Genomic DNA, 26,631 nt, shown 5'->3' with positions numbered 1-26,631 from the left:
TTACAATTTAAAATAACTGTTTTCTATGTGAATATATTTTTATACACATATAAAATTGTCACATGATCCTTCAGAAATCCTTCTAATATCCCGATTTGATTATTATCAATGTTAAAAACAGTTGGGCTGCTTCATATTTTTGTAGAAACCTTGACCCATTTTATTCGGGATTATTTGATGAATAAAAAATTAAAAAGTACAGCATTAATTTGAAATAGAAAACATTATAAATGTCTTTACTTTCTCTTTTGAAGTATAAAAAAAATCTTACCGTCCCAAAGCTATTGACCGGTAGTGAATAAAAGTAATATAAAGTATATAAAAAGAAAATGCTATGAGAATGGACTCTTTCGTATTAATACTTCTAATATTCTTTTATTAGTGTACAAAGTGCCATTTGAATAGTTGGATGAAGTGTTTATTGTGTTTACGTGTGTCTCAGGGCCCTAAAGGAGAAGGCGTGGGGTCCATCACACAGCCGTTACCCAGCAGCCACCTGATCTTCAGAGCGGCTTCAGAATCTGACGGTGAGACACGCACTCGACAGACTGACAAAATAAAGCGCTGTATTTTTCAGAAGACAGAGGAACTTTATTGCCAAGTAATGTTTTACACATACGAGGAATTTGCTTTGGTAAAAAGGTGCTACACATTGACAAAAATACAGTTGACATAAATAAATAAATGTAGAAATATATAAATAAGAAATGGAAAATAATATAAAAATATACAACGATTTTTCTGCGGCTTGAATCTTTGCGTAATGTGTGCAGGCCGATGTTGGATGGACGCTCTTGAACTGGCTCTGAAATGCTCGAGTTTGCTGAAGAGAACGATGATCAGAGAGGGCAAAGAGGAGACGCCACAGACCGCAGAGCATTCGCACATCAACTTCTACAGTCTGCTGCGGGCACACAACATGCAGGGCTTTCAGTAAGATCACATTAACACACTGAGCTGTCATGTTACAGGCTCTTTAGATTCATATTTTATTCAGCTTTGATAAAAACTGACACTTCATGAACTTGCATATTCATTTTTAATGACGGACGATCAGTGGAAGAGTGCCGTGACATTTACTCGAAATCATTCGTGAGAGTTCAGTCTTGGCTAATATAGTAGCAGATAGTTATTACTATATGATGCCACACTAGAAATATGATAACCTATAATACAAATCTTCAATGACTACGTTTACATGCACATTCACAACTGAGCACATTAATGCTGCCTAATTTTTCAGTGGTGTTGGTTTTGGAAGTATTTTTTCCATGAATTAATTTAGAAATAGTCTTTATAAAAGCGTTATACACCATGAACTAAAACAGCCAGCTATGAGGTGAATCACAACATTACAAACTTTGATTTGAAGCAAAAAAGTATTTGATAATCAGACTAAAAGATAAAGGTAGCGAGGAAAAGAACTATAAAATAAAGCATTGCGATGACATTAAAATATGTATTTAAGTTCAGTTCAAAAAAACAAAGAAAGCATAGCAAGATCGTCATGCTTTAAGCTAAAGAGCCTTTTTGGCGTATTTTGCTTGTTGCAATCCTCTGATTGGAATTTTCTGTCCAGCATCATGGGTTAATGTAGTTTTTCACTACAAATTCAGCTGGCAAACATGATTATTTAAAAAATAAGTTGAAATAATGCGGGCTGACAGCTTCAACAAAAGCCTATACAATCGATTAACAACCTCTAAGCTCACAGTAGGTCCGTCTTTAAAGGTTTATTACTTGTCGTCAAAAACGATTTTCACGATTAACCCACAGTTTTAACTTCCAGAATTCAGCTGTTGGACTCTATACGCTTACTTTGACCAAAACTGATGTAGTCAGCGCATCACTAGTCACCGATTAATGCAAGTCCTGTGTACTAACTGAGAGTTTGCTTGATCCACCAGGTTTAATGACAGTGACCAGTTTAAGGATCCAGACCTGTATTCTGATAAGTCGGACCGTGAGAATGAGCAGGAGCAGGAGGAGTGGGAAAACGAGGTGATGGATAAAAGTGAAGAGAGCGACAGCGACACGTCGGAGCGACAGGAAGACTCGTACGTCGACATGGATCCCAACGAGACGCTGCGGGAAACGCCGTACATTGAGCAGAGCCACGAGGAGCTCGGAGAGGTGCATGTGCGAGTGAAGTCCAGCTAAATGCAATCCCTCATTTAAAAACACTGTAAATGCTATGTAAATCATAACATTAGGCATAAAAAAAAAAGGTTTGTTCCGGTTGGTTGTCAGTTGAGGTCATGGGTCGGTAGGGACTTTTTTTTTTTTTTTAAGTGGTAGCAAGGGATAGGAAGGAAATTATTTATTTATTTTATTTTAATTTTAATTTACAGTAGCGATGGATAAGCTACTCTATTTTTTCATAACATAGCCTACCTGTACATGTACTCTACCACCTTGTGTGTCCCAGCATGTTACACACACGCTGATTTTAAATGTGTGCGCGGGGGCAAACGGGGTTGCCTTATTGTAAAGTGTTACCGATTAGTTATACACCGATTCAGACGTCTCGTGAGTTCAGTGTTGGAAAGATCAGTTGTTTTAACCATTCATTAAAACGAGTCGGTTCAAATGAGTCATTAGTTCGCGAATTAGACGTGTCATTATCGGACGTGTGCGCGTTGTGTGATTATCCCGGCGGTTAGGACATCCCACAAGATTTGTGTCATCACAGAAAACATTTCATCACTGGATAGTTTTTTCGTTTATTTAAAGTGTGGTTTATATGTCAGCTGAATGTGTGGAACGCCTTTCAGAGGCAACGTATTTTAGCGCAATTCCCACCCAGCGGTAATTCAGGAAAAAAGAAATCTCCGAATGCTCCACATGAAACTTTAGTCTTCCGACCTTGCCATCGTGTCGATTTATTTTCATTAAAATGTGCGAGGGAGAGAGAGCAAGACAGTGCTTAGTTTTGAGACGTTGAAGCCTATACTTTGGCCTGGCTCCGCAGAGAGAGTGCGCGCGCGGGACCGGGGCTCTCTCTCTATCTCTGCTCGTTCAGTTCATGCGCCCTTTCACGAGCGCGGCAGAGCATCTACATGACAACAACGATGTGTGAACGCCCGTGGCTGCCTCGTTTGTTAGCATTGCTGGAGGACAACAGGCTATACAAATACGGTGCTGTACAAAAACAGAAATTATAGTTCGCCTCAAAATTTTTTATTTGTGTATTTATTTAATTTGTATTATTTCTTCCCCAAGCTCATAAAATAAATTTGGGTCGCACATAAATTGACAGGGTCGGTCGGAAACCGGAACCAAACAAAATTTTTTTTTATGCCTTATCATGAAGTCGTTTGGCTCGAGTGGAGTGCTATTAATGCACAGATGCTAACACAATATTCAGATGTCTATTTTTATAGCAGACAGCTGGGGAGATGAACAAAGTCTGTGGTGGATATGACACAATCTGTTCACTCAATCTGTGTCTGTATGTCTGTGTGTGTGTGTGTGTGTGTTTATCAGGCTGGCGAAGCGGCTCAGACAGAGACAGTATCAGAAGAGAATAAATCTCTGATCTGGACTCTACTGAAGCAGGTCCGGCCCGGCATGGACCTGTCCAAAGTCGTTCTCCCCACCTTCATCCTGGAGCCACGATCCTTCCTGGACAAACTGTCCGATTACTACTACCACGCTGACTTCCTGTCGGAGTAAGATAACACACACACACACACACAGACACACAGTGACGTTCAGAGTATTCAGATGGTCCTTTATATTCCCAAATAAATCGGAAAATAATAAAATAATTGAAATAAAGCTGAATGAATATATATTAATGTTCGTTGAAAAGTTAAAATGAAAATTAGAAATGTTGCCTTGGCAGCTAAGTGAAATAAATAGTTGAAGCACTACTAAAACTGAAATTAAAATAATGCAATATATAAATAAACTAATAACAATTAATAAAAGAACACCATAAAATTACAAAATAAACCTAACAATTAACATATGAAAATATCAATATCAATTTGAAATATTAAAAACTAGTAGTAGTTTATGAATAATAATAATAATAATAAAATGACACTGGTTACAAATCTGGTTTTCCAAAAATGTGCATTGTTAGTGTTTTGCTTAAAAAATATATTGTGTATATTTTTTTATATTTAAATATTACATGTATATTTTTAAATGTAATTTACATTCAAATTATTTTAGCATTATTAAGGATAAAGTGGGACAAGCATGGTAAAATCATTGTAACTAAATAATAATCCAATTAATTAAATGACATTTATTCATATTAATTATAATCACAATAAATTGTTTATTATTGTGATTATTATAAATAAATGTACTTTATTTCATTGGATTGTTTGTCCACATAATAGTCCTCAGTTTGAAGGCAAAATAAAATGTAAAAATATTCATAAAATCTGATCATAGTTTGTTTTGTTAAAGAAGCTTCATCATAATTGTCTGTTGTTTATGTCATCAGAGCGGCGGTGGAGGAGAATGCTTATAACCGTATGAAGAAGGTGGTCAAATGGTACATTTCTGGATTCTACAAGAAGCCAAAGGTGAAGACAGATTCACTAAAAGCCATCAGACATCTCAAATCTGTCATTTTACTTCATATTTTCATATTTTCATCATTGGCAGGGTTTAAAGAAACCGTATAACCCTATTATCGGAGAAACATTTCGCTGTTTATGGATCCACACCAAGACAAACAGCAAAACCTTCTACATCGCAGAGCAGGTAAAGCAGTGACATCCACTTTGATTCCAGTTAGTATATTATTGAACTACACACCAAGATAATAGATATGTTGTCCTCCAGGTATCCCATCATCCTCCAGTTTCAGCCTTTTATGTCAGTAACAGGAAGGATGGCTTTTGTCTCAGCGGCAGCATCCTAGCCAAGTCCAAGTTTTACGGTGAGACAGAAGATACACTCAATTAAATCGCATGATTTTGTATAACACACACGTAGGGTTGGGTACCGAAACGCGGTGCCAATAGGGAACCGGTTCTGACGTAATCGGTAATAACGAGACCGAATAAGAACGAAAATTTCGGTGCCTGACTTTTTTTTTACCGCCCCCTGGTGTTCCGGCGTCAACTTGTGTCAGTGCCGCTACTTGGCACACTTGTTAAACTGATTGCGAGGGGATTAATAAAGATGCACATATAGAATCACGGCAATCCGATGGCGCCGCCTTGACGCTTAATATTGTGTCCAGTTTGGCCCTGTAAATAAAAGGGTATTATTTTTTGACAAAGAGTGTGCGGTTTCGTTTTCTTAAGTACCGGTTCAAGAACCGTTTAAGCACCGTAACCGTAAAAAATACAGAGAAGGTAATGGTATCGGATAAAACCCAACTGATACCCAACCCTACACACACGTCTGATTGTGAGTTTGTTGGTGTTTTTTTAGGGAACTCTCTGTCGGCCATCTTGGATGGTGAAGCCAGGTTGTCGTTTCTGAACAGAGGAGAGGACTATGTGATGAACATGCCCTACGCTCACTGCAAAGGTCTGTCTGCGCACATGCACACACGTTAATGTGAACTATCACCCGTCAGCACAGCTAACAGTCAAACTGCACGACTAACCCTATCCCCGTTGTCTTCTGTAGGGACACATCTAGGTATGTTTACATGTCTAGTAACTCAATGGACTGGTTTAGATACATGTGCAGCATCCAGGCTAGATTTTGCATTTTAGTTAGAATATGACGGTTTGGTAACACTTTATACAGTATATCTTAATAATAACAGGAAAAACATTAGTTCATTATGTAACGCTTAACAGATCTTTAGCTAATGTACATTCAAATAGTTTTTAATTTATATATATTATATATTTACTAAAGCGTATATATTTTATTATTTATATCAGACATCATATATATTCTCTCTCTCTCACTCTCTCTCTCTCAATATATATATATATATATATACATATATATACTATATATAATATACATATTAATAATAATATATTTGTTTAGTATTTAGTTATATGGAAATGTATTTATGATTTATGTTTATTTATATTTTTGTAATTTACTTGTAAAATTATATTTGTAATGTAAATATATTAATAGTATGTTAGTTATATATATATCATACATTTCGAATATTTATTATTTTTTATATATATACTTATTTTTACATATTAATATGATTCATAATTATAAATATTGTAATTTATAAAATAATGTAATTATAAATATTTATTCAAATTGTGTATATATATATATACATTACAATTCATAATTGTATTGTATTTTTCATGTATATTTCTAAAGATTTATTAATTTTTTTCAGTATATATGTAGATTTATTAATTAATATACAATATATATATATATATATATATATATATATATATATATATATATAATGCATATAGTAATACATATAACAAGATTATAAATGTATATTATTTTTGTGTGTAAATACATGATTATAACAATATTATAAATTATATATATATATATATGTGAATATGAAAAAGTATATTAAATACATATTTATAACAGTATTTTATATATATAATATGCATTTAATAATATACTTTTTTCATATTTGATCTGTTAAGCTTTCAATAGTATTTGTTAATGCTGAATTGTTATCATAGAGTGTTACCAAAGACCCATCTCCTGCAGACTGAGGTCTGGCTTAGCAAGCGGCATGTATTACGGCTGTTTGTCCAGTAACGTGATTTGTGCATTGTTGGTTTTTTTATAATATAATTATTATTATTATTATTATTATAAGAGAACCAGTGCAAATAAAATAAATCTCATGACCTTGCAAACACACATAGGTTTATTCAGTACGTCAGATACACCATTCCCTCATGCAGATTAACACACATTCTGTGTCTGTGTGTTTCTCAGGGATCCTGTACGGTACTATGACTCTGGAGTTGGGCGGACAGGTGTCCATCACCTGTGAGAAGACGGGCTACAGCGCTCAGCTGGAGTTCAAACTCAAGGTGTGTGTGTGTTTGTGTTCATGTCATTGTGTTTTTGTGACATTTAGAAGAACAGTGGGGCGCAGACAGAAAGGCCACAGACATCACATCTGTAACACATCATACCAAATGCCACACAGATAATGGCACAACATCCACAAATGGATGATGCTTTGTATGACCTGGTTCAATGGAATGACTGATATTTCCCCGTCATCTCAGCCGTTCCTTGGCAGCAGTGATAGTGTCAATCAGATCAGTGGGAAGATCAAACTTGGGAAGGAGGTGCTGGCGACACTCGAGGGGCACTGGGTGAGTAGTGTGTGTGTGTGTGTGTGTGTGTGTGTGTGTGTGTGTGTGTACAAAAGTAACAAGAAACCTTGCACACTGAGTCCGAAATTTTCGCACATTAAAAAATAAATACAACTTCACGTTGTGTCAATCATGTTTACTCACTGCCTCCGAAACTTTCGCACGTAAAAAACAAAAAAAATATTGGATCGGGTTCGATTTTCTGCGTTTTTCGCATCCGTAGCAAACATTTTTGAGAAGTGTTTTGACAATTCAGAGCCACTGAATGACGAATACGAAAAAATGCATATGAAAATTTCGGACTCAGTGTGCAAGGACCTTGAAGTTTACATATAAATCCCAAAATGGGTCTGTTTACATGTCAGTCAAAGATTTTTAATGTCAAAGTGAGCAGTTCTTGGCCGGAATAGTCAAAAGCATGTCTAATATGTCTAAAATATGTAGTCTAGCCAAAACTAATGATTTTAGCTAATCGAAATGTCTTTTGACCTGAAACTAAGGCTTTTTTGAGCTCTTTGAGATTCAGATTAGTGATTTTGTGTGTTTTCTACAGGACAGTGAAGTCTTCATCAACGATAAGAAGACGGGTGAGATGGAGACGTTCTGGAACCCAACGCCGGAGCTGAGGCAGGACCGGCTGATCCGAGGCACCGTTCCTTCTGAAGAACAGACCGAGTTTGAGTCCGAGAGGTATCGATGCTCCTCACATGATGCGGGATCACGAAATTCATTCATAAATATGAGGCGCCGTCTAGGGCTTAAATCAAACTTCATTCACGCACACATATATTTCAACACTTGCATACACATAAGTAGTCAAACATACATGTACACTGCTGTATGCTCAAACAAATACATCTGAAATACACAACGGCACACCTAAAGTCGCTCACACACATACACGCAAACTCTACACAGAGAATTTATATATACACAGTATAATGTGGAAACGTTTGGATGGAATAAATTAAAAAGTACATGTAATCGAATCGTGAGTATTAAACCACAAAAGACTGCTATTGTATAGTTTCGTCCACTACACACACATACTGAAGCACGCGTGACGCCCGTTGTGTTTTCAACATCTGCCGTCTCACCATAATGAGGACAGGAACACATAAACTTCATGTGTTGAGTTGAGTCTCTTCAACTATCAGTTACACACAGAAACTCAAAGATTTTCTCTACAACACGCCAAAATAAAAAAAGTTTGGTTTAACCTTAAGAAATTGTGACTTCAACATTGGACATTATTGGAATATCAAACAGCTTTTCTGTTTTATTATTGTAACAGTAAACCTCTGTTGTACATCCTTTTTATTACACTTTAAAAGATTAATAAAATAATGTTTTATGCCTTTATTTGGTTACCAACATTTTTGATTAATACATTTGTATTAATTACAACCCAGAAGTTCTAGAAAACATTTTATATAAATAAATTATTAAATTTTTAAAGTTTAATGAATTCAATTGGTTAGACATGATTTTTTTATGATTCAAATGTAATTGAACCATTAAAACAGACTAATTTAATTAGAAAACAGAATTTTGGGAAAATGAAATGGTAAAATAAAACTGATTTACTAGGGCCCTAAAAATTAAATTTTTGTTAAACTTTAAATTAAATTTAAGCATTAAAGCAGAAAAAATTAAAACAAAAAAAATCGGAATCTGGGGAAAGATCAAACGGATTTCATAGGGCTCTGATTGCTAATGCTAATAACTTGATTGCTAATGTTCAGTGACATGAGAAATAACAAATAGTTTTACGATTATGAAAAGGAACACATTTACAGAAGTCTGTCTCTGTCATCTTCAGGCTGTGGCAACATGTGACCCGGGCCATAAATAACAAGGACCAGACGGAGGCGACCAATGAAAAGTTCCTCCTGGAGGAGGTTCAGAGGAAGGCGGCACGCGAGCGCAAGGCCAAGTGTGAGGACTGGATGCCCGCGCTGTTCGAGCAAGACCCCGCCACCGGAGAGTGGCATTACCGCTACGCTGAGTAAGCACAGATTTACATTTCATTACGCTTTAAAATTCATTCAAGTGATGTCGTATGCCTATAAATGACTGCCACTGTGTTTGGTGATAAATTTGTATTAAATCATAAATCCAGAAAAAATAAAGCACAACACAGAAAAATATTCATTAGGCTCTATTATTATTAATATTTTATTAAATTATTAAATTGTTAAAGTTTGATGAATTCTATTGATTAGACATGATTTTTGATGTTTAAATTATATATTTTTATTTTATTTATTTAACTAAGCCATCAAAAGGGAATGCACAAAATTCAAATGGAAAACAAGGAATTTGGGGAAAAATAAAACTGATTTTATAGGGCCCTTAAATTTTAATTTTTGTTCAACTTTTTTAAAAAAAGTTTTATTTCAACACAGGATTTTAAAACTTAAAACTTCTAAAACTTAACATTTCACAAGGCCCTGTTGTTATTACAGTTTTTATTAAATAAGTTGTTAGCTTTTTGTGAATTCAATTGATTAGACATGATTTTTGATTATTAAAATTTTATTAAAGTTTTATTTAATTTAATCAAATGGAATTCAGAAAAATTCAAATGGAAAACACGGAATTTGGGAAAAATGAAACTGATTTCATAGGGCCCAATTTGATATCTAAAATTGAATTGAAGCATTAAAAATTAAATATTGAGAGTAGTTCAGCCAGCACTCACTGTTGGTTTTATAACACGCGCTGCCCCCTCCTGGACAGGAAGTGCATTGTAGCGTGTCCCGTTTACTGTGAGGATGGTGTGTTTCTGTGTCCTAGCACTCGTCCGTGGGATCCGCTCAACGATCTGATTCAGTTCGAGAAAGACGGCTGTATTCAGACCAAAGTGCGCCACAGGACGCCTATGGTACGTTCAGCCAGTGTAGTTAGTCTCAGTACCCAGCAGGGCTCCCGGAGGGACAATTACCTGAGCCAGGTACGTCCTTCTGTCCCCACCTTTCCCTCCTTCTACCCACAATCCCTCTCTCTGCTTCCATCTCATCATCGCCTGCCGTCGCCTGCGCTCTGTCCATTCTTCAACCTACCATTTACCGTTCTGCAATGCAACCAATCATCTGCTGCCTGACCTGGTCACATGACCACTCTGCTTCATTTTCAGCTTTTGTTTTTTCTTTGTGCTCTTTGGCGTCTGCAACTGACTCGCATGCATGCCTGTGTTATGGGATCCAGGGATGTATCTTTGAAACTTGGGTCCAAAATTAATTGTTTTGTGAATCTTGTGATTTTGTGTAAGATAGGAGTAAATGTGCCCATTAAATCACATTGGAATATAAACAATATTTTTTGTGATATTCCGGAATTTTAAATACATAATAAATGTAATAATAATAGTTCAAAATTAAATTCCTGTTTAAATAAATAATAAATGTTGTATTAAATAAAGATTTGAAGAGAAAAATGCTACAATAAAAATGATTAGAAATTAAAGTTGTTTTCAGATAAATAGTAATATGTAATAATATAATAATTAGAAGTTAAATTTGCATTATTGAATTAGCATTTAAGTAAATAAATGTAAGATTTAAATACATAATGTAATAATAAATAGTTAGAAATTAAATGTACATTTAAATAATAAATGTTGTAATCAATGAAAAATAAGTAGAAATTAAATATATATTTTTTTAAATAATTCTAAAATTGAAAAAATATATATATATAAATGTAATAAAAAATATTAGAATTTAAATGTGTTTTCAAATTAGTAATATGTAATGAATAAAATAATAATTATAAATTAAATTTGCATTTCAATAAATAAATGTAAGATTTAAATTACTAATAATAAAATATATTTAAATTGCATTTAAACAAGTAATAATAAATGTAAAAACAAATAGAAAAGAAATTTCCAACTTAGATGGAAACATTGCTAAAGGCACAAATATGCAAAACACAGCTTCATGGCCAGTATTCAATATTTATGGCTGGCAAAAAGTTCATTTTGGACCCTGTTTGCAGCCTTTCAGAAATCAGAGAATCGCATATATAATTCAGACTGTCATAACTTCATCATAACTTCAATATAAAGAATGAAATGTGTGAATGTTCGGCTCTCGTCTGCGTGTGTTCCTGTAGGTGACGGGACCAAAACGGAAACATAAGAGTGATAAACCTAAAAGTCCTGAAAGTGGCTGCTCGTCTCCGGAGCCGGACCGACAGGACTCGTCAGGCAGCGAGAGTACGTCTCACACACACACACACACACACACACACACACACACACACACACACACACACACACACACACACACACACACACACACACACACACACACACACACACACACACGTGCTCAAACATGCCAAACACCTGATGATGGTCTTTCCTTCAGGGCACAAAAGCAAACACAACAGCCGCCTCCGGAAGAAAGGAACAGATCTGAGTGAAATCCAAAGTGCCATCGAGTCGATCAGAAAGACCCAGGAAGACATTAACAGGTGACGCTGCATCTCTAATAAATAGAGAGCCTAAGTCCCTCCCCTCCGCTTCCGGCTCACAGGACCTTATTTCGGAAAAAATTTGTATGGGAGTCAATGGCGAGAGACAACTTATCTTTTTATTCCGTCTGAACTGTGCCCTGAATTACACATATGATGTTTGTCAATTTAAAACATAATTATGAAAGTCAAGAAAGTCACAGTTTGTCATAAAACAGAAGAGTAACATTTAGTTTTATGTGGAAATCACTCAATGAACTACATCTCTCGTCTCGCACTATGTACGTCACCAAGCTCGTGTGTGTGCAGTCTGGTACAAAACACACAAGCATGACGGCGTAACGTTACGATTATAACGTTGGACTATAGAAAAAATGACAGACATTAGCTTCAGTAAAGTTAGCTTCATTCATTGAGAGAAAAGGTATGACGTCACATGCGCGCCTTTTGGGTTTGTAGTCTTTGTAATTACGTATTTTCACAGTCTTATACCTCAACAGTTTTACATCAAACTGCGACTTTCTTGACTTTAAAATGTATCTTTTAAATTGACCAACATCATATGTGTAATTCAGGGCACAATTCAAACAGGATCCAAATATTTGTTGTGTCTCGCCATTGACTACCATACATTATTTTTCCGAAATAAGGTCCCGTGGTCCACCGGAAGGGGAGGGACTTAGGGCCCTTTCACACCTTCCTTGTTTGGTCCGGACTTTCGGACCTTTCAGTTTGGTCCGAATCAAAATTGCAGGTGTGAAACCTCCCCCGGACCACGGTCCGGGCCAAACAGATGAAATTTGGTCCGACGAAAAGAGGTAGTCTCGGTCCGGATCAAACTGAACAAAGGTTTGGTTCGTTTCTAGTGTGAAAGCATTTCTGTATGGTTCGGACTTTCAGACCTTTTACAGGAAGTTCCGGTGGTTCCCGCATAGCCGAAAAAACAGAAGATGGCAGGAAAAATGAGCCGTACGCACATGGGGAGAGGAGGAGACGAGGTTTTTAATTGAAGTATGGTCTGATGACATAATTAGAAGTCAACTGGAAAACATGCACACAAAAAAAAGAGCTCGCATGATTGCTTGCAGTCTTCTCCTCCTTTCCTGCCGGCGACGATAAAATGTTCGCACGACGAGGACGTTCATTTGGCGAATTTGAACTAGCCTTGTGTATAGTTGGTGCTGCAGGTAATTATGCCATAAAAATAACAATAACAGTTGCAACGATATGCGTCTGTTCATTCATGTTGTCAAAGTTACCCGCCGCATTGACAACACGCTGACGTCAGACGCACGTCCATTTACTAACCAATCAATGTCGAGATGCAGCCCACATAGATGATGACGACAGGACGCAAGTATGTCACGTAAAGTTCTTTAGTGCGCTCGCATAATTGCAGTGTGAAACCAAACCAAAACTTTCTGAAAGTATAAAATGTATCAAAATGTGAACTTTGGTTCGGACCTTGGTGCGGACTTTCAGGTGTGAAAACGCCCTTAGGCTCTCTATACTTACTTCAGAATGAAAAACAAGACTACTCACTTTTGTTAACATTGCATCCAGGAGCGTCAACGCCCTGAGGAGTCGAGTGGCGAGTCAATCGACGACGGAAAGTTGGTTCCTCACTCACAGAGATTTCGCCATCATCCTCTTCCTCATCTTCGTCCAGGTCCTCCTCAACTTCATCTTTAAGTAACGAGTCCAGGTCTCCTCAAACCGGAGACCCTTCATTCCTTTAGCACCACACATTCGGTTTTCATTCGTTCCGTTTTTTATGAATTCGTATCTTCGGCTAATATCAGCCGTGGTTGAAGTGCATTGTGGGATGTTTTAGACTGTTTACTTTTATTCTTCAAAAAGAGGAAATTCTCATCAGCCTCCGATGGTTTTAATTTATTTTATCACTGTCTTTACCCTCCATGAGCGTAGTGGAGGACGTCAGTCAATATACAGACTTAATGGGTGAATATCATCAAATCTAGGTCAAAAAAAACTAAATGAAAAGCCTATTGATATGATATTCTCATGAAAAATAAGCACATTTCACCCCAAATTCTCATGACTGAAGTGCAAAAAAAAAACGTTTTCGTTACTATAATCCCCCCAAAAATGATATATTTAAGTAAATTAAGTATTTGTACGTGATGGTATTTATTGTACTGCCTTTAATTTGTAATGATTTAAATAAAATGTGGGAATGGATGCATTATAGCAATGAGAATTTGGAAATGTTATGAAAGTGAATATGTCTTAATGCATTTTAGTCCTAAAACTCAGATGTTTTTTATTTCTTTTGGGACTGAAGTGTGACCTGAACACCCGAATATAAAACTTAAAGGTTCAATATTGCTGATGTTACTGGTATTTTATGAACATTTTATTAAATGATTGAAGGATGTTGTGAGTCGAGGTCAAATTTTGTATTATTTAAAACTGTTCCGGGAACAATTTCATTCTAAATCTTTAATTTTTAACAGTATGTGGATCCTGCATTTCATACGTTCGTAAGTCGTGTTTAAAGGTAATAATGTTTAATTTATTTGAAGGATACTGGAGGAAAGCGTGTACAGTATCTCAAGTGTCACATTTAATATTACTCGGAGGAAACAGTAGATCTAGGCGTAGTAAAACCTGTAGCAGGAAATACTGTTGCGTACTTTTGTAGTTGCTTGACTCTTGTCTGCCAATGTTACATCAGACTAGATGTACGATTAACAAGCCAAATAGTCTGAGAGTAGATTTAGAGTGTTAACGTCTCATCTGTACATAGTAAACAACCCATTTCCTTTTGTACTTCTAGCTAGAGACATGTGTGTTAGCCAGACGCCGTCACCCATATCCCCGTCACGTGTCTTTGTTCGGTCACCTGATCACTTGCACAGCGTCCAATCAGATGTTTGAATGTGCTCACGTCAACAATAACTACTGAAAAAAATAACCACGTGCCTTTACAAGCGGGTCCTGCAGCCGAAGTCTGAGGGATTGAGCCCGACTGTTTAATTCCCACCATCGTTTGTCTTTATTTCTCACTTGGGAGTGAATGTGCCATACTCGATCTCGGAGACGTTTCCGGCTCGGCGTCTCACTGTGAGTTTTAGATTTCGTCCCGGAGCTCAAAGCTGCCATAGATCTGCCATCGTCTGCCACCAAACCAGGGATCAAACTGTATGTCACATGCACTCTGTTCAGTGTTCATCTCCACGTTGCACACTTCAGGCTTCTAGTTGAGATCATTGTTTGTTTGTTTTTGCCCCAGGCTCTTTTTAAAGGTTTTTACTCCTGCTGATCCGTGTTGTTGTTTTTGTTCTTGATAATTTCCTGCAGCTGTCTCTATGTACAGATCATACTTTATTTGTATTACAGAAATAACTTCCTGTAAGATTATTGTCACCCGTGACATATCACCAAATAAATGGAAAAGACTGTACTATTGTTTCTCCTTCTTTTGGACATCAGTATTGATTTGTATTACATTGGTTTTGTGTAAAGGTTATTTTAGTTATTTAGTTATTCTTAATTTAATTTCCAGTTGATTTATTCATTTGTTTATTTAATTTGCACACTATCATAGGTTTTCAGTTTATTTCAGTTTCTTTGTATTTATTTTTTTATTTTTAATATGCTTCTGACTGGTATCATTTAAACATTTTTAACTGTTAAATATCAAGTCTAGTGGGATTGCTTATATTTGGTTGTACAGTTTTATAATAGAACATATATCAACACCTAAAAATAATTTGTGGCCTATTTTTAGTTCGTTTTAGACATAATTTTTTTCATGGATTCATGGATTTCACAGGATTCTCATAACCATAAGAATAATTACTGGGTTAGAAATGTGAGTGTTGCTCATCGAATGGCCCTTGATAAACAAACACAAAGAATGAATCACGCTGTTCATTCTGACTGTATTGTCCACACAAAGCCTGAAATGTGTGAAGTGGATTCCTGATTTAGAACTGAACACTGAGGGACTTTGAGAACTGTGTACGTGAATGTGTGAACGCTGTGGTGTTGTGAAAAACACAGTCTCTGCTCAGACTGATCACGTTCACATATATCTGTCGTCTCAGAGGGATCGAATCCATGATGGAGATGAAACAGAGAGCTCTCTTTCTCTTAATAAAAGTCCTTTATTTTGGATGTTTGGATGCTTCCTTGGATATTTAGAGCGTTCCATCAGAAGATCATTTCCCATAATGCAGCAGTAGATCTAAATGTGTTCGAAGGAAAGAGTCAGTCAAGATGAAACTGCTAGGGTGTTGTTAGGTGCTCTGAATGACTAGTGACTAAATGATTAAATGCTTGTAGCTTGTATGTCTCTGGTTGGTTAGTGACTTTATAAAAACACCTCAGTTTGTGCAAAATCAGTGTGTTTGCTTTAACAGGCTGACGTAAATGTGTGAAATAAGAGCGGTGGAGCTGTCGTGAGTTCAATGTGCTTTCCTCAGACCTGAAAGTTAATCTTCACTTAATTATTAATAGCGAGGCGAGAGACGTGGCACAGAAATGCGGTTGGGTTGATCTCCGCTGTCACGCCGAACCCCGTGAGTCTGTCATCTCTGATTCGTTGCCTGTCCAATAGAAGCATTTCCTTCGCATCCATATTTGGAGCTCTCGACTCATTGTCTCCGGTGCCACCGTTGCTAGGATACCGTCTCCGACAGCATCTCGAGATGTTGAGGCTTTGGTCTAATCCTGTAGGACACGGAGACTTGAAACAGACCAAAACAGCTTGTCCACAGAAGTCTGCACGTGCAGGGAGAGAGAGAGAGAGAGACATGCAGAAGTGTTATTATGTAATCAAATCACACACACACAACTACATGCAGCCCTGCAACTTCTGTCATATGCTTTACATAACAGATGCGTATATGACCAAAATACACCAGAATAGCATAGTCATTTTATATGATAATCTTTGGGGGTTCCTAATCAAAATAGAAATTGTATACATATAAAAATCATGCTCTTTTATGTTATCATACCTGTTCCTGTTCACTGTGATTTCGCTCTCCTTGTATTTCAGCCCTGAGTTTTCCTTAGTTCTGTATCCGCTTTCATCACTGTAAAAGTCCGAAATGTTCGCACATTAAAAAATAAATACGACCTCATGTTGTGTCAATCATGTTTACACACTTCCTCGGAAACTTTCGTCCGTCATAAAAAAAAATTCTGTGTTTTTCGCATCTGTAGCAAGCATTTTAAGAGGTGTTTTGACAATTCAGAGCCACCAAATGACGAATACGAAAAAACGCATATGAAAATTTCTGACTCAGTGTGCAAGAACCTTTAATGTGTTACGTAATGTTATGTTAATCTTGGGTTTTGTTTTGAATTTACTAAAGACTAAAGTTTTTGTAGCTTCACTACAGCCATTCTTGACAACCAAATTGCATACTTTTTAATTAAATTAAAGGATTAGTTCACTTTTTAAAAAAATGTCATCCAAGATGTCCATGTCTTTCTTTCTTCAGTCGAAAAGAAATTAAGGTTTTTGATGAAAACATTCTAGGATTTTTCTCCATATAATGGACTTCATTGGGTACCAAACGGTCCAAGGTCCAAATGACAGTTTCAGTGCAGCTTCAAATGGCTTTAAACGATACCAGACGATGAATAAGTGTCTTATCTTGCGAAACGATCGCTCATTTCAAAAATAAATAAAAAAAGTTTAAGTTTTATAAGCACAAATGCATTCAACGAAAGCAATGTCTCGAAAAAAGATTTGTTCATTTTGATGAACGAGTTCGAACAGGAGAGTCACGAACGTGCATCACAGAACAGAGCAAGGCGAGCATTTGTGCTTTTAAAACTTAAACTTTTTTATTTATTTTTGAAATGAGCGATCGTTTCGCAAGATAAGACACTTATTCATCGTCTGGTGTCGTTTAAAGCCATTTGAAGCTGCACTGAAACTGTCATTTGGACCTTGGACCGTTTGGTACCCAATGAAGTCCATTATATGGAGAAAAATCCTAGAATGTTTTCATCAAAAACCTTAATTTCTTTTCGACTGAAGAAAGAAAGACATGGACATCTTGGATGACATGGGGGTGAGTAAATTATCAGCAAAAGTTTTTTAAAAAGTGAACTACTCCTTTAAGGCATTTTTCACCATTTTTCTTCACAAGCCTGATGTTTCAAATATGAAACTCACCAAGAAAACACATATAGAAACTCTCTAAATATAAAGTCTTAACGTTAAATGAATTATTCCATAGTAAACGAAAACAATTTCGGGTTTTCAGGGTTAGTTGCATTATTTCAGAACAGACATGCAACCCACCAACATGTGTGGCATTCAGAGACAGAGGTCACCAGGTCTGACCTCTTCTGTTTCTGAGACTGAATAGAGTTGTCCACACATCCCCGTCTCTTAAACAGGGGTGAGGGTGAGAGCTGGCAGAGAGAGCGCTGGATCAGCACAGTTTTTATCTCAGCTGGAATCGCAGCAGAGAAAAGAAGTGCTGCAGCCGAGCTCTCTTTCAGCTCAGGGATTAAGAGCATTAACACGGACGTCTGTCACAATAGCGCTCTGCAGCGTGTGCACGCACGCATATACTTCAGTCTGTGGTTATTAAACATATATCTGACTGCACTGGGCTCTTGTGATGGTTATAAATAGCGGATGAGCTGTTAAATGAGGTCATTATTAGCTGCCAACTGCGGTTTCGTACTCATAGAAATGAGCAGGATGTGAACCATCCAACATTTTGATAAATTTAATATATATATATATGTATATATATAAAACATGTAAACCACTTTTGATTCAGTCATGCTCAATCATCCCTGTCAGCCTCATCTACTTTCCAGAAGCTTTTTGCTTAGGGTTAGTGATTTGAACACAAGTTTTACAACTTTGTGCAAAAGGCATGAACGGTCCCTTATTCAACAGTGCAAAGCTTGACATATGAGATAATAATACATTTTTTAGAAGCTTATTGAACCTAAAGTTTGCATATGTGTAATGTTGAGTATCATATTTGATACATCAGGCTTTTATGGCTCATATAAAGATATAGTGAGAATATGGATGTCAAAGTCAAGGAGGAAAAACACCTTAATTTTATTCCGAGGCCCGAAATAAAACATGCAATTTTCTGCAGATGCTGATATTTCTATGGCCAGAAAGTAAGGTGAAACTCTGATAGCTTGTAAGGTAAATCATTGAGATCTTTATAACAGAGTTCTGACATAAAATGCATATAAATATCAGTCTCCACTCTATATCTGCCAATAACTTAGTAAGATGATATTTAAGTGCTTAGATTAATGATCAAAGTTCTCTAGTTTTAAAACATATAATGCAATGCAATACAATGATTGACAGATGAACAAATAAACCTTCCTCAAAAGCCTGATGATCATATTTGATACGGATTTTTCAAAAAAAAAAAAAAAAGATGTATCAGGTAAACCTAAGCTATTTCAGTTCAGTGAGTGTTTATCTTAAAATGTAAAATTATTCTTATGTTTACTTTATAAAAGTCAGTAAAGATGTCACAGCAAAAAAAGACTTGTGAACCGCGAGCTGAAGGTTGTACAAGGTTGTACATTTGTACAATCATACTAAAGGCCTTTTACTTGATAAAAAAATAAATAAACTATCAATCAGACGACAGAAAGCAGATTGTGTGCAATGTGTTTATCTGCCAAGCTTTGATCATGCTGATCATTTAGAGGCCTTAGAAATGTGTGCATCAAATATTACACAGAAGGCTTTGTAAGGTTAAAAGAGATCTGAGTCGTGTCTTGAGACCAGAACACCTTGACGGCAACTTTTACATGGTTGAGCAATACTCGTGTTCAAATTTATGTCAACGTGATCCAAAATGACTCGAGATCCAAAAAGATGTCTCTCGTCTTGTGAATCAGTCAGTAATCTCTCTCTTTTTGAGTTGCATGCTGGGCTTTTTTGTGTTCGGTGAGTGATTAGTGTGTCTGAACAACCTGGTTTGTTAATTTGGCTGCTGACGGTGACTCGCTGTACCTTCAGCTCTTCAGAGGACACAGAGACTTGAAGCGTTCTCCTGTGTCACTTCACATTCGTCTCTCCCCCGCCTTTTGCTTAGGAATAGAGAGAGAGTGGGTGAGCCAGAAAGACACAAAGAAATAGAGAGATATCCACAGAGGAGGAAGATTCTGGCTGGCACAGACAAGATGTCAAGAGAGAGCGAATCTCCATGGGGAGCTCGCATAAAACCCACAATATTGCACATTATGCCCACTTAAATCAAAAAATAAACTCTAAATCTGAATACATTTGTTCTTTACCATGTTCAAACTGTTACGGCCTGTTGATTAAATCAAGCTGGAAGAGCTCATGATATCAAAATGAGAGTTTTGTGGTATTTAACTTTACTTGCTATCTTTGAGCTTATAATATAGCTATATGCTAGTGTGCTCGTGAATTTTTTTTAGTGTTTTATCTTTTAATGTATCATATTTCAATGTTATTTTCATTTTTTAGCAGATGCTTCATGCTGCTCAAAATACCTTTTAATTCCACAGACTTAATCACAAACTTAGTCAACAAAAATATGATTTTCATCCACAATAAACAATACTAGAATTGCACCTTAGTAACTCACAATCAAATCGTCCTATCATTCAAGCACTTTGCGTCGTTTTTCTCCTGGTTTTGGTCTCATTTTTGAGTCAAACAAGACCAGTTCAGCTATTCTCCAACCGGATCACTGAATCAAAGAGTTGTTCACTCGATAGCAGCTGCAATCGGATCATTCCCGCTCGCGAATGAATCGTTCAGTGCGTTGTGTGAACCGATCCAAAAGATTCACAAATAAAAATCGACTCGAAGGATTCGTTGACGATTCGGACGTTGCTATCGCGTCAAGGTCAGGTCTCGATTTCTTATTTTCTAAATTGTAAAAAGTAAACTATTTGCCTATACATTTACAATATAATAAAGTAATAGGTTTAAAAAAAAGTGAAAATGGCCTACTCACAATCCCCTCATCTTCAAGACCTACAGTAAAAAAGTTGATAAATATTTTTAATCGCCAAAATTGTGCCTATATTTTTAAGGTCATTTTTGTAAAAATTTTTTTTTTTTTTTTTTTTTTTTGTATGATAGTGTTTCCAATTGATCAATTGATTCTGCTGCTATTGTTCCCAGCAGTCATTACACTGACATTAGCATGCTGTGCAGAAAACGATTATTTGTCTATTAATTAGTCCATAATTCACATCACAGAAATGTGTTAATTCAATGTGCTGACTGTGGGCTAAAAGGAATTATTCATGACGAACAGAAGTGTGAAGGACTTTGAACGGTGATGCAGCTCTTTCATGCTGATGCTGACAGCTATTTTCAGAGAACCATATGGCTGATGCATGAGATCTGTGAGCTGCCTCTTCAAATAAATCTGTGTTTGTCAAGCATATTTACTGTGCATGCTATATGATTGCTTATACTATAAGAACAGACCTCCCACACCATTAACTTATTTATTTTATTTGTGGGTCTAGCTTTAGTTATTTATAACACTGACTGTTAAAACAATCAGTCTTTAAAACAGTAATGGTGTCTTATACGGGGAAAAAAAAGGAAGTTAGTAAGTGTGTATGAAGTCAGTTTCTGTGGCGCAGAAACTTCTACCTACTGGCAGAGCAAGAAGAGTGTGAGAGTGCAAAAACAAAATCTGCATGAATAAGTCATGAGGAGGTTCTGGCTGGTTTGACATCTTACAGCTTCTACAGGGGAAACACCGTCTGATACGGCAGACATGTCAACAGCCACCCCGAACCCTCGCCTGTGTTCACACTTCTGTTCCAGCACACACTGTTTACCACATCAAGCTCATTTATCCACTCGAGAAAGTCAAGGAGGAAAGGTCCACACTTTCAAACTTTTGTGCATTCACTCATTAACAAGAACTTATGGTTTTAATTGAACAATATTAAGTTATGACTGTGTTATAAGCTTATGTTTCACCAGGAATACAAAAGGTGTATTATAAGTTTTTAATTCATTAGGAGGGTTAATCTATCTATCTATCCATCTATCCATCTATCTATCTATCTATCTATCTATCCATCCATCCGTCCGTCCGTCCGTCCGTCCGTCTGTCTGTCTATCTGTCTGTCTGTCTGTCCATCTAATCTATCCATCCATCATGTAAAAAATGTTTTACCTGCATGGAAAACCTGATACACTTTAATTCAAACGTTTGGGGTAATTTTTGGGTGAAGAAATTAATACTTTTATATATATAATCACAAATCTATCTGTCTATCTATCTATCTGTCTGTCTGTCTATATCTATATCTCTCCATCTATATCCATCTATCCATCCAGCCATCATACTTTTATTCAGCAAGGACACATTAAAATGATCAAAAGTGACAGTAAATACATTTATAATATTGCAAAAGATTTCAATTTCAAATAAAAACTGTTCTTTTGAAATTTCCATTCATCAAAGAACATGATTATCACAAAAATATTAAGCAGTGAAACTGTTTTCAGCATTGATAATAATAAGAACCATTATTAATAATTTAGCGGCAATAATAATTGAGCATCAAATCAGCATATTAGAATGATTTCTGAAGGATCGTGTGAGTAATGATGCTGAAAATTCAGCTTTGATCACAGGAATAAGTTACACTTTATTATATTTAAAATATATTCAAATAGAATGTAGAAAAATCATAATGATTCCAAACTTTTGATTGGCAGTGTATGTTTGCATGCTCTTGCACTCATATTTTTTTGGCACTCTTTTGGGACGAATGCTTCTCTAAAACAGACATGGCATCTCCTCCTCTGGAGTTACAGTGATGAACAGATGCTATATAGTCACATTAATGACAAAAACAAACCAGTCAAATGTAGTCCACGTTAAAGGTTTGGCCTCTCAAAATAACAAGGTATTTTAACTGTGTCCAATCAGCTCTTATAGCCTCTGTAACAGTGATGTCACGTTTCCTCATCTCTCCTCTGGATACAGGACGGGCATGTTGCCATGGTGATGGCGCAGTACCACAGTCCTCCAAATGTACTGAGATTATCCCATGGTCCCGTCTGGCGGGGGGGAATCCTATTTACGCTCTAGATCTTTTTTTGGAGGGCACATGTATGCCATCTTTCTCTTTTTGCTTCTTTGCAGATGCAAAAGTGCAGCATTTCCACACCTCGCACCTGCAGTGCTAGAAAATGGGGTGGATGGAGACGGTCCTGTGGTGTTTTTGCAGTGGCGCTCTGTGTCCCATGTTTTGGTTGCAGTGGAAGACACTGATCTTTAAATGTCCTGTGCCGGGAGGCCGCTGGATTACGTTGCAGTGAGGGTCATGTGACAGTGACTTATCAAACACAAGGCTTCTGCTGAGTCTGATATTATTGTTCCTAATGTGCTTTATCCTGACAAATACCTTGTGGTCAAATCTTTGACCCACAACCAGGTCATGTGCTGTATACTGTACAGTACAAATCAACCATCAGCATCATCATATGCAATGAAGAACGTGTGGGGCTCATGCTTCATAAAAAATCTCTGGATATATCAGAGAATATCACTGCTAATTGTTTATATCATCTTCTTTAAATATTATGCATGCATTCCTTTCATTTAGTTAACCCAATGATTTATGTAAATTCTTATTTGAATCTATGTTTTTTTCATGTTTACTATATGGCACTTGAAATTGCAAAAGTTGTTGCCATAATGCTTTATTTATTTTGTTATTTGTTTTTAATTTTCATTTATGCATTTGACAACATATTTACGTTTTCGGAAGATGTGTGGCGCTTCAGAAAAAATCTGAGTGTGTGTGTGTGTGTGTGTGTGTGTGTGTGTGTGTGTGTGTGTGTGTGTGTGTGTGTGTGTGTGTGTGTGTGTGTGTGTGTGTGTGTGTGTGTGTGTGTGTGTGTGTTTACGCAGTAAATCAAGTACATTTATACATTTCTTCAAAGGGATACTTAATATACTTAATATATATTTTACTGCGGCAAAAAAAAGTGAAACTAGATGCAGTGATATTTTCGTATCATAAAAATATACGTTTTGTAATAGTTTGAAATGTTTTTTTTATTTTTTATTCAAATTTTTGTTTTAGCATTTTTAGCATTTTTTGTTGTGCATTTTTAGTTTTTTGTGCTTTTCCAAATGTATATATAGTTTTTATAAATTTTTATTAATATGTCTATTTTTTATTTCAGTTTTAGTATGTTTCCTTGTCAATAGCTGCAATAAAATAATATGTTTTTAACATCTCTTATTTCATTTGACGTTTATTGGATTTCAAGTAACAAACATGTTTTGTATGATTTTGTTTTGTTTTGTTTGTTTAGTTTAACTTTAAGGGTTTGTTTCAATCACTAACCTGAAATATGAGCCTTAGCAGCACTAATCTAAACCAGCCAGTTTTGCACCTAGATATATGTAAGTTTAGTATGGGTGAACACCTGTCCTCGCCTCCACAGGCTGCTTTTGGTTATGTAACTCTGTCACTAAGTTACTGTGTGTGTGTGTGTGTGTGTGTGTGTGTGTGTGTGTGTGTGTGTGTGTGTGTGTGTGTGTGTGTGTGTGTGTGTGTGTGTGTGTGTGTGTGTGTGTGTGTGTGTGTGTGTGTGTGTGTGTGTGTGTGTGTGTGTGTGTGTGTGTGTGTGTGTGATACAGCTACTGATGGGTTAACTGTGTCTCTGTCATTGCATTAATTTTTAAAAACTGTGGGCATCTATATGTCAGCTCCTCTTACTGTCAGCAGGAAAGCGAGCAGCAGGGCTGAAGTCTCAGCGCTAGATGATAGTTACAGAGAAACAATAAAAGGTGAGAGGCCGACACGCGCTTTCATTCTCAAGTGCTCGGACACGATCAGCTCAAATGTTCAGTTAAAGGGAGACTTTGTTCATTTCCATCACTCAAATGCAGCACACAAATCATACAGACTACTTTTATGATGCTTGAATGGTCCTTTTTGGACCTTGACAGCACTTTCATCCCATCCACTTTTATTGAAGAAAGCAACTATTCCTTTAAAAGACAGATTTTGTTACCAGAAGCCAATGAAGCGATGCGAAGTGATCGGTCTCGAATGCCAGTCTGCAGTGAACTGTGGATGCTGATTAAAAGGTCATGTGTAGGTTATTAAATATCAGCAGTCTCACCATGAACATCCTCCCTTGGATTAATAAAAGGGCTAGTTTTTCTCAAGATGACGTGATGTGGACACACTTACTGTGAAATGATTTGAATGAAATGGTGCAAGAGAAGGGACAGAACAAAGATGCATTTTGCAATTACAGCAGTCTATATGTTGCGCTCATGGCATGAGGCATTGAATAACTTTCTATTATAGCTGATATCTCTGTCTGCATTTGTACATATTAAAAAGAATTATAGTTATGCAATTATATATGAAAGGATGTCATGCAACTCTTTTCAGATTTAAATCATTTCTAAGCTGCAATATTCTGGCAATCGTCTTTGACTCCATCGTGACATTCTGTGATCTAAGATTATATAGGCTCATTTGCATATCATAAGCCGATTAAAAGGCCAATGAAAATTAATTGTTATTAGATAAATAAAACCTTATTATAAGCAAATAAATAAATAGGTGTGGACTGAGTGTACAGCTTTACTGATCTTTAATATTATCCTCTTCTGTTTCAATGTAGCATGCATAGTGATTTTTTGCAGTCCTTCTTTAACTTTTGTTGTTTTTTTGCTTTTATTCATGCAGCGCAACACCCTTCATATAGAGAGAAACAATAGTGTCAGAGATCACTGGCTCAATGAGGTCAAGTGAAAGGTCATTAGGTTTTATAGAACCTCTACAAAAACATTTTGACAGTTTTTTAAAAAAGATCAAGGCTTTTTGCTAATGGGACTTATTGTTCTAGTTTAATATGACACTTTCTGCAATTTAATTGCTGTGAATTCAATGGCATTAAAGGCGAAACAACCTTAAAATCGAAGCCGAGTAGTTTTTGCTCCGGGTTTCTGGCATCCATGCCCGTTTCTTCTAATCACACAGAACAATGACTCTATTTATATTCTTACAAATTTGATGGCGGCCCAGGAATGCTTTACGTAACACACCTCATACCAAGAAATGTTAGAAACTTTGACAGAATCAGTTTCAACAAAAATGTTTCCAAGTTTGTTTTAATTTTAATAAACAGACAAAGTCTTTTCCAAACTCTCTACTTCAACAGAGAGAGAGATAGATAAATAGATGACAGACAGGTGTAACAGACATACAAATAGATAGAAGGATAGATGACAGATAGATAGATAGAACAGACAGACAGATAGATAGATAGATCAGACAGACAGACAGACAGACAGACAGGCAGACAGACAGACAGACAGATAGATAGATAGATAGATAGATAGATAGATAGATAGATAGATAGACAGACAGACAGACAGACAGACAGATAGATAGATAGATAGATAGATAGATAGATAGATAGATAGATAGATAGACAGACAGACAGACAGACAGATAGATAGATAGATAGATAGATAGATAGATAGATAGATAGATAGATAGATAGATAGATAGATAGATAGATAGATAGATAGATAGATAGATAGATAGATAGATAGATAGATAGATATTTTGTCGCAAACGCTTTGGCGGGAACCTCTACCCCGACCCACTCTGGAACAATGGCATTCCCCCCTAAACGATTTCCGGCAGCCCCTCCTTTTGCGCTAGCCGTTGTCCTGGTGGCATATTTCTGAACCCTACTATGACCAAGGCTGAGCTCATGAATATTAATGAGCTAATGTGCGTGCCAACGTCTGCTTTTCAACCAATGAAAATAGCCCTACAGGCAGAACAGCACGGTACGTAATTAATATTCATGCGCCCAGCCTATTCCATAGTAGGATTGGCTAAGCGCGAC

The 26,631-nt window shown here is 36.5% G+C and overlaps 1 protein-coding gene and 1 long non-coding RNA gene across 15 annotated transcripts in view; one reads left to right on the top strand and one right to left on the bottom strand.

Moving 5' to 3' along the window:
* Positions 1–15,171, top strand: part of osbpl8 (oxysterol binding protein-like 8) — a 77,485-nt gene extending 62,314 nt beyond the window's left edge. For 4 of the 14 annotated variants that reach the window (XM_077235059.1, XM_077235051.1, XM_077235060.1 and 1 more), the window contains 16 exons: positions 443–527; positions 774–933; positions 1,908–2,133; positions 3,487–3,671; positions 4,463–4,544; positions 4,627–4,725; positions 4,807–4,903; positions 5,404–5,502; positions 6,874–6,971; positions 7,173–7,262; positions 7,816–7,952; positions 9,085–9,270; positions 10,062–10,218; positions 11,382–11,484; positions 11,639–11,744; positions 13,308–15,171. In XM_077235059.1, coding sequence (XP_077091174.1) covers positions 443–527; positions 774–933; positions 1,908–2,133; positions 3,487–3,671; positions 4,463–4,544; positions 4,627–4,725; positions 4,807–4,903; positions 5,404–5,502; positions 6,874–6,971; positions 7,173–7,262; positions 7,816–7,952; positions 9,085–9,270; positions 10,062–10,218; positions 11,382–11,484; positions 11,639–11,744; positions 13,308–13,440 — 2,043 coding nt within the window. In that variant the 3' untranslated portion in view covers positions 13,441–15,171. Of the gene's footprint in view, positions 1–442; positions 528–773; positions 934–1,907; positions 2,134–3,486; positions 3,672–4,462; positions 4,545–4,626; positions 4,726–4,806; positions 4,904–5,403; positions 5,503–6,873; positions 6,972–7,172; positions 7,263–7,815; positions 7,953–9,084; positions 9,271–10,061; positions 10,219–11,381; positions 11,508–11,595; positions 11,779–13,264 lie in introns of all 14 variants that reach the window. The other 10 variants (XM_077235062.1, XM_077235057.1, XM_077235063.1 and 7 more) reach the window with 4 other exon arrangements.
* Positions 15,172–16,359: 1,188 nt separating this feature from the next.
* Positions 16,360–20,447, bottom strand: LOC143742287 (uncharacterized). Its single transcript, XR_013205420.1, has 3 exons — positions 20,342–20,447; positions 19,741–19,817; positions 16,360–16,493 (listed from the first exon to the last, which is right to left on the bottom strand). It is a non-coding gene; the product is annotated as an uncharacterized LOC143742287 (long non-coding RNA).
* Positions 20,448–26,631: the final 6,184 nt, after the last annotated feature.

This window comes from Siphateles boraxobius, unplaced genomic scaffold, assembly GCF_051911475.1.
Source record: "Siphateles boraxobius isolate OS27281-9 unplaced genomic scaffold, OSU_SipBor_1 19, whole genome shotgun sequence".
Classification (NCBI taxonomy): Eukaryota; Metazoa; Chordata; class Actinopteri; order Cypriniformes; family Leuciscidae; genus Siphateles; species Siphateles boraxobius.
This window is presented reverse-complemented; position numbering and strand designations above follow the sequence as displayed.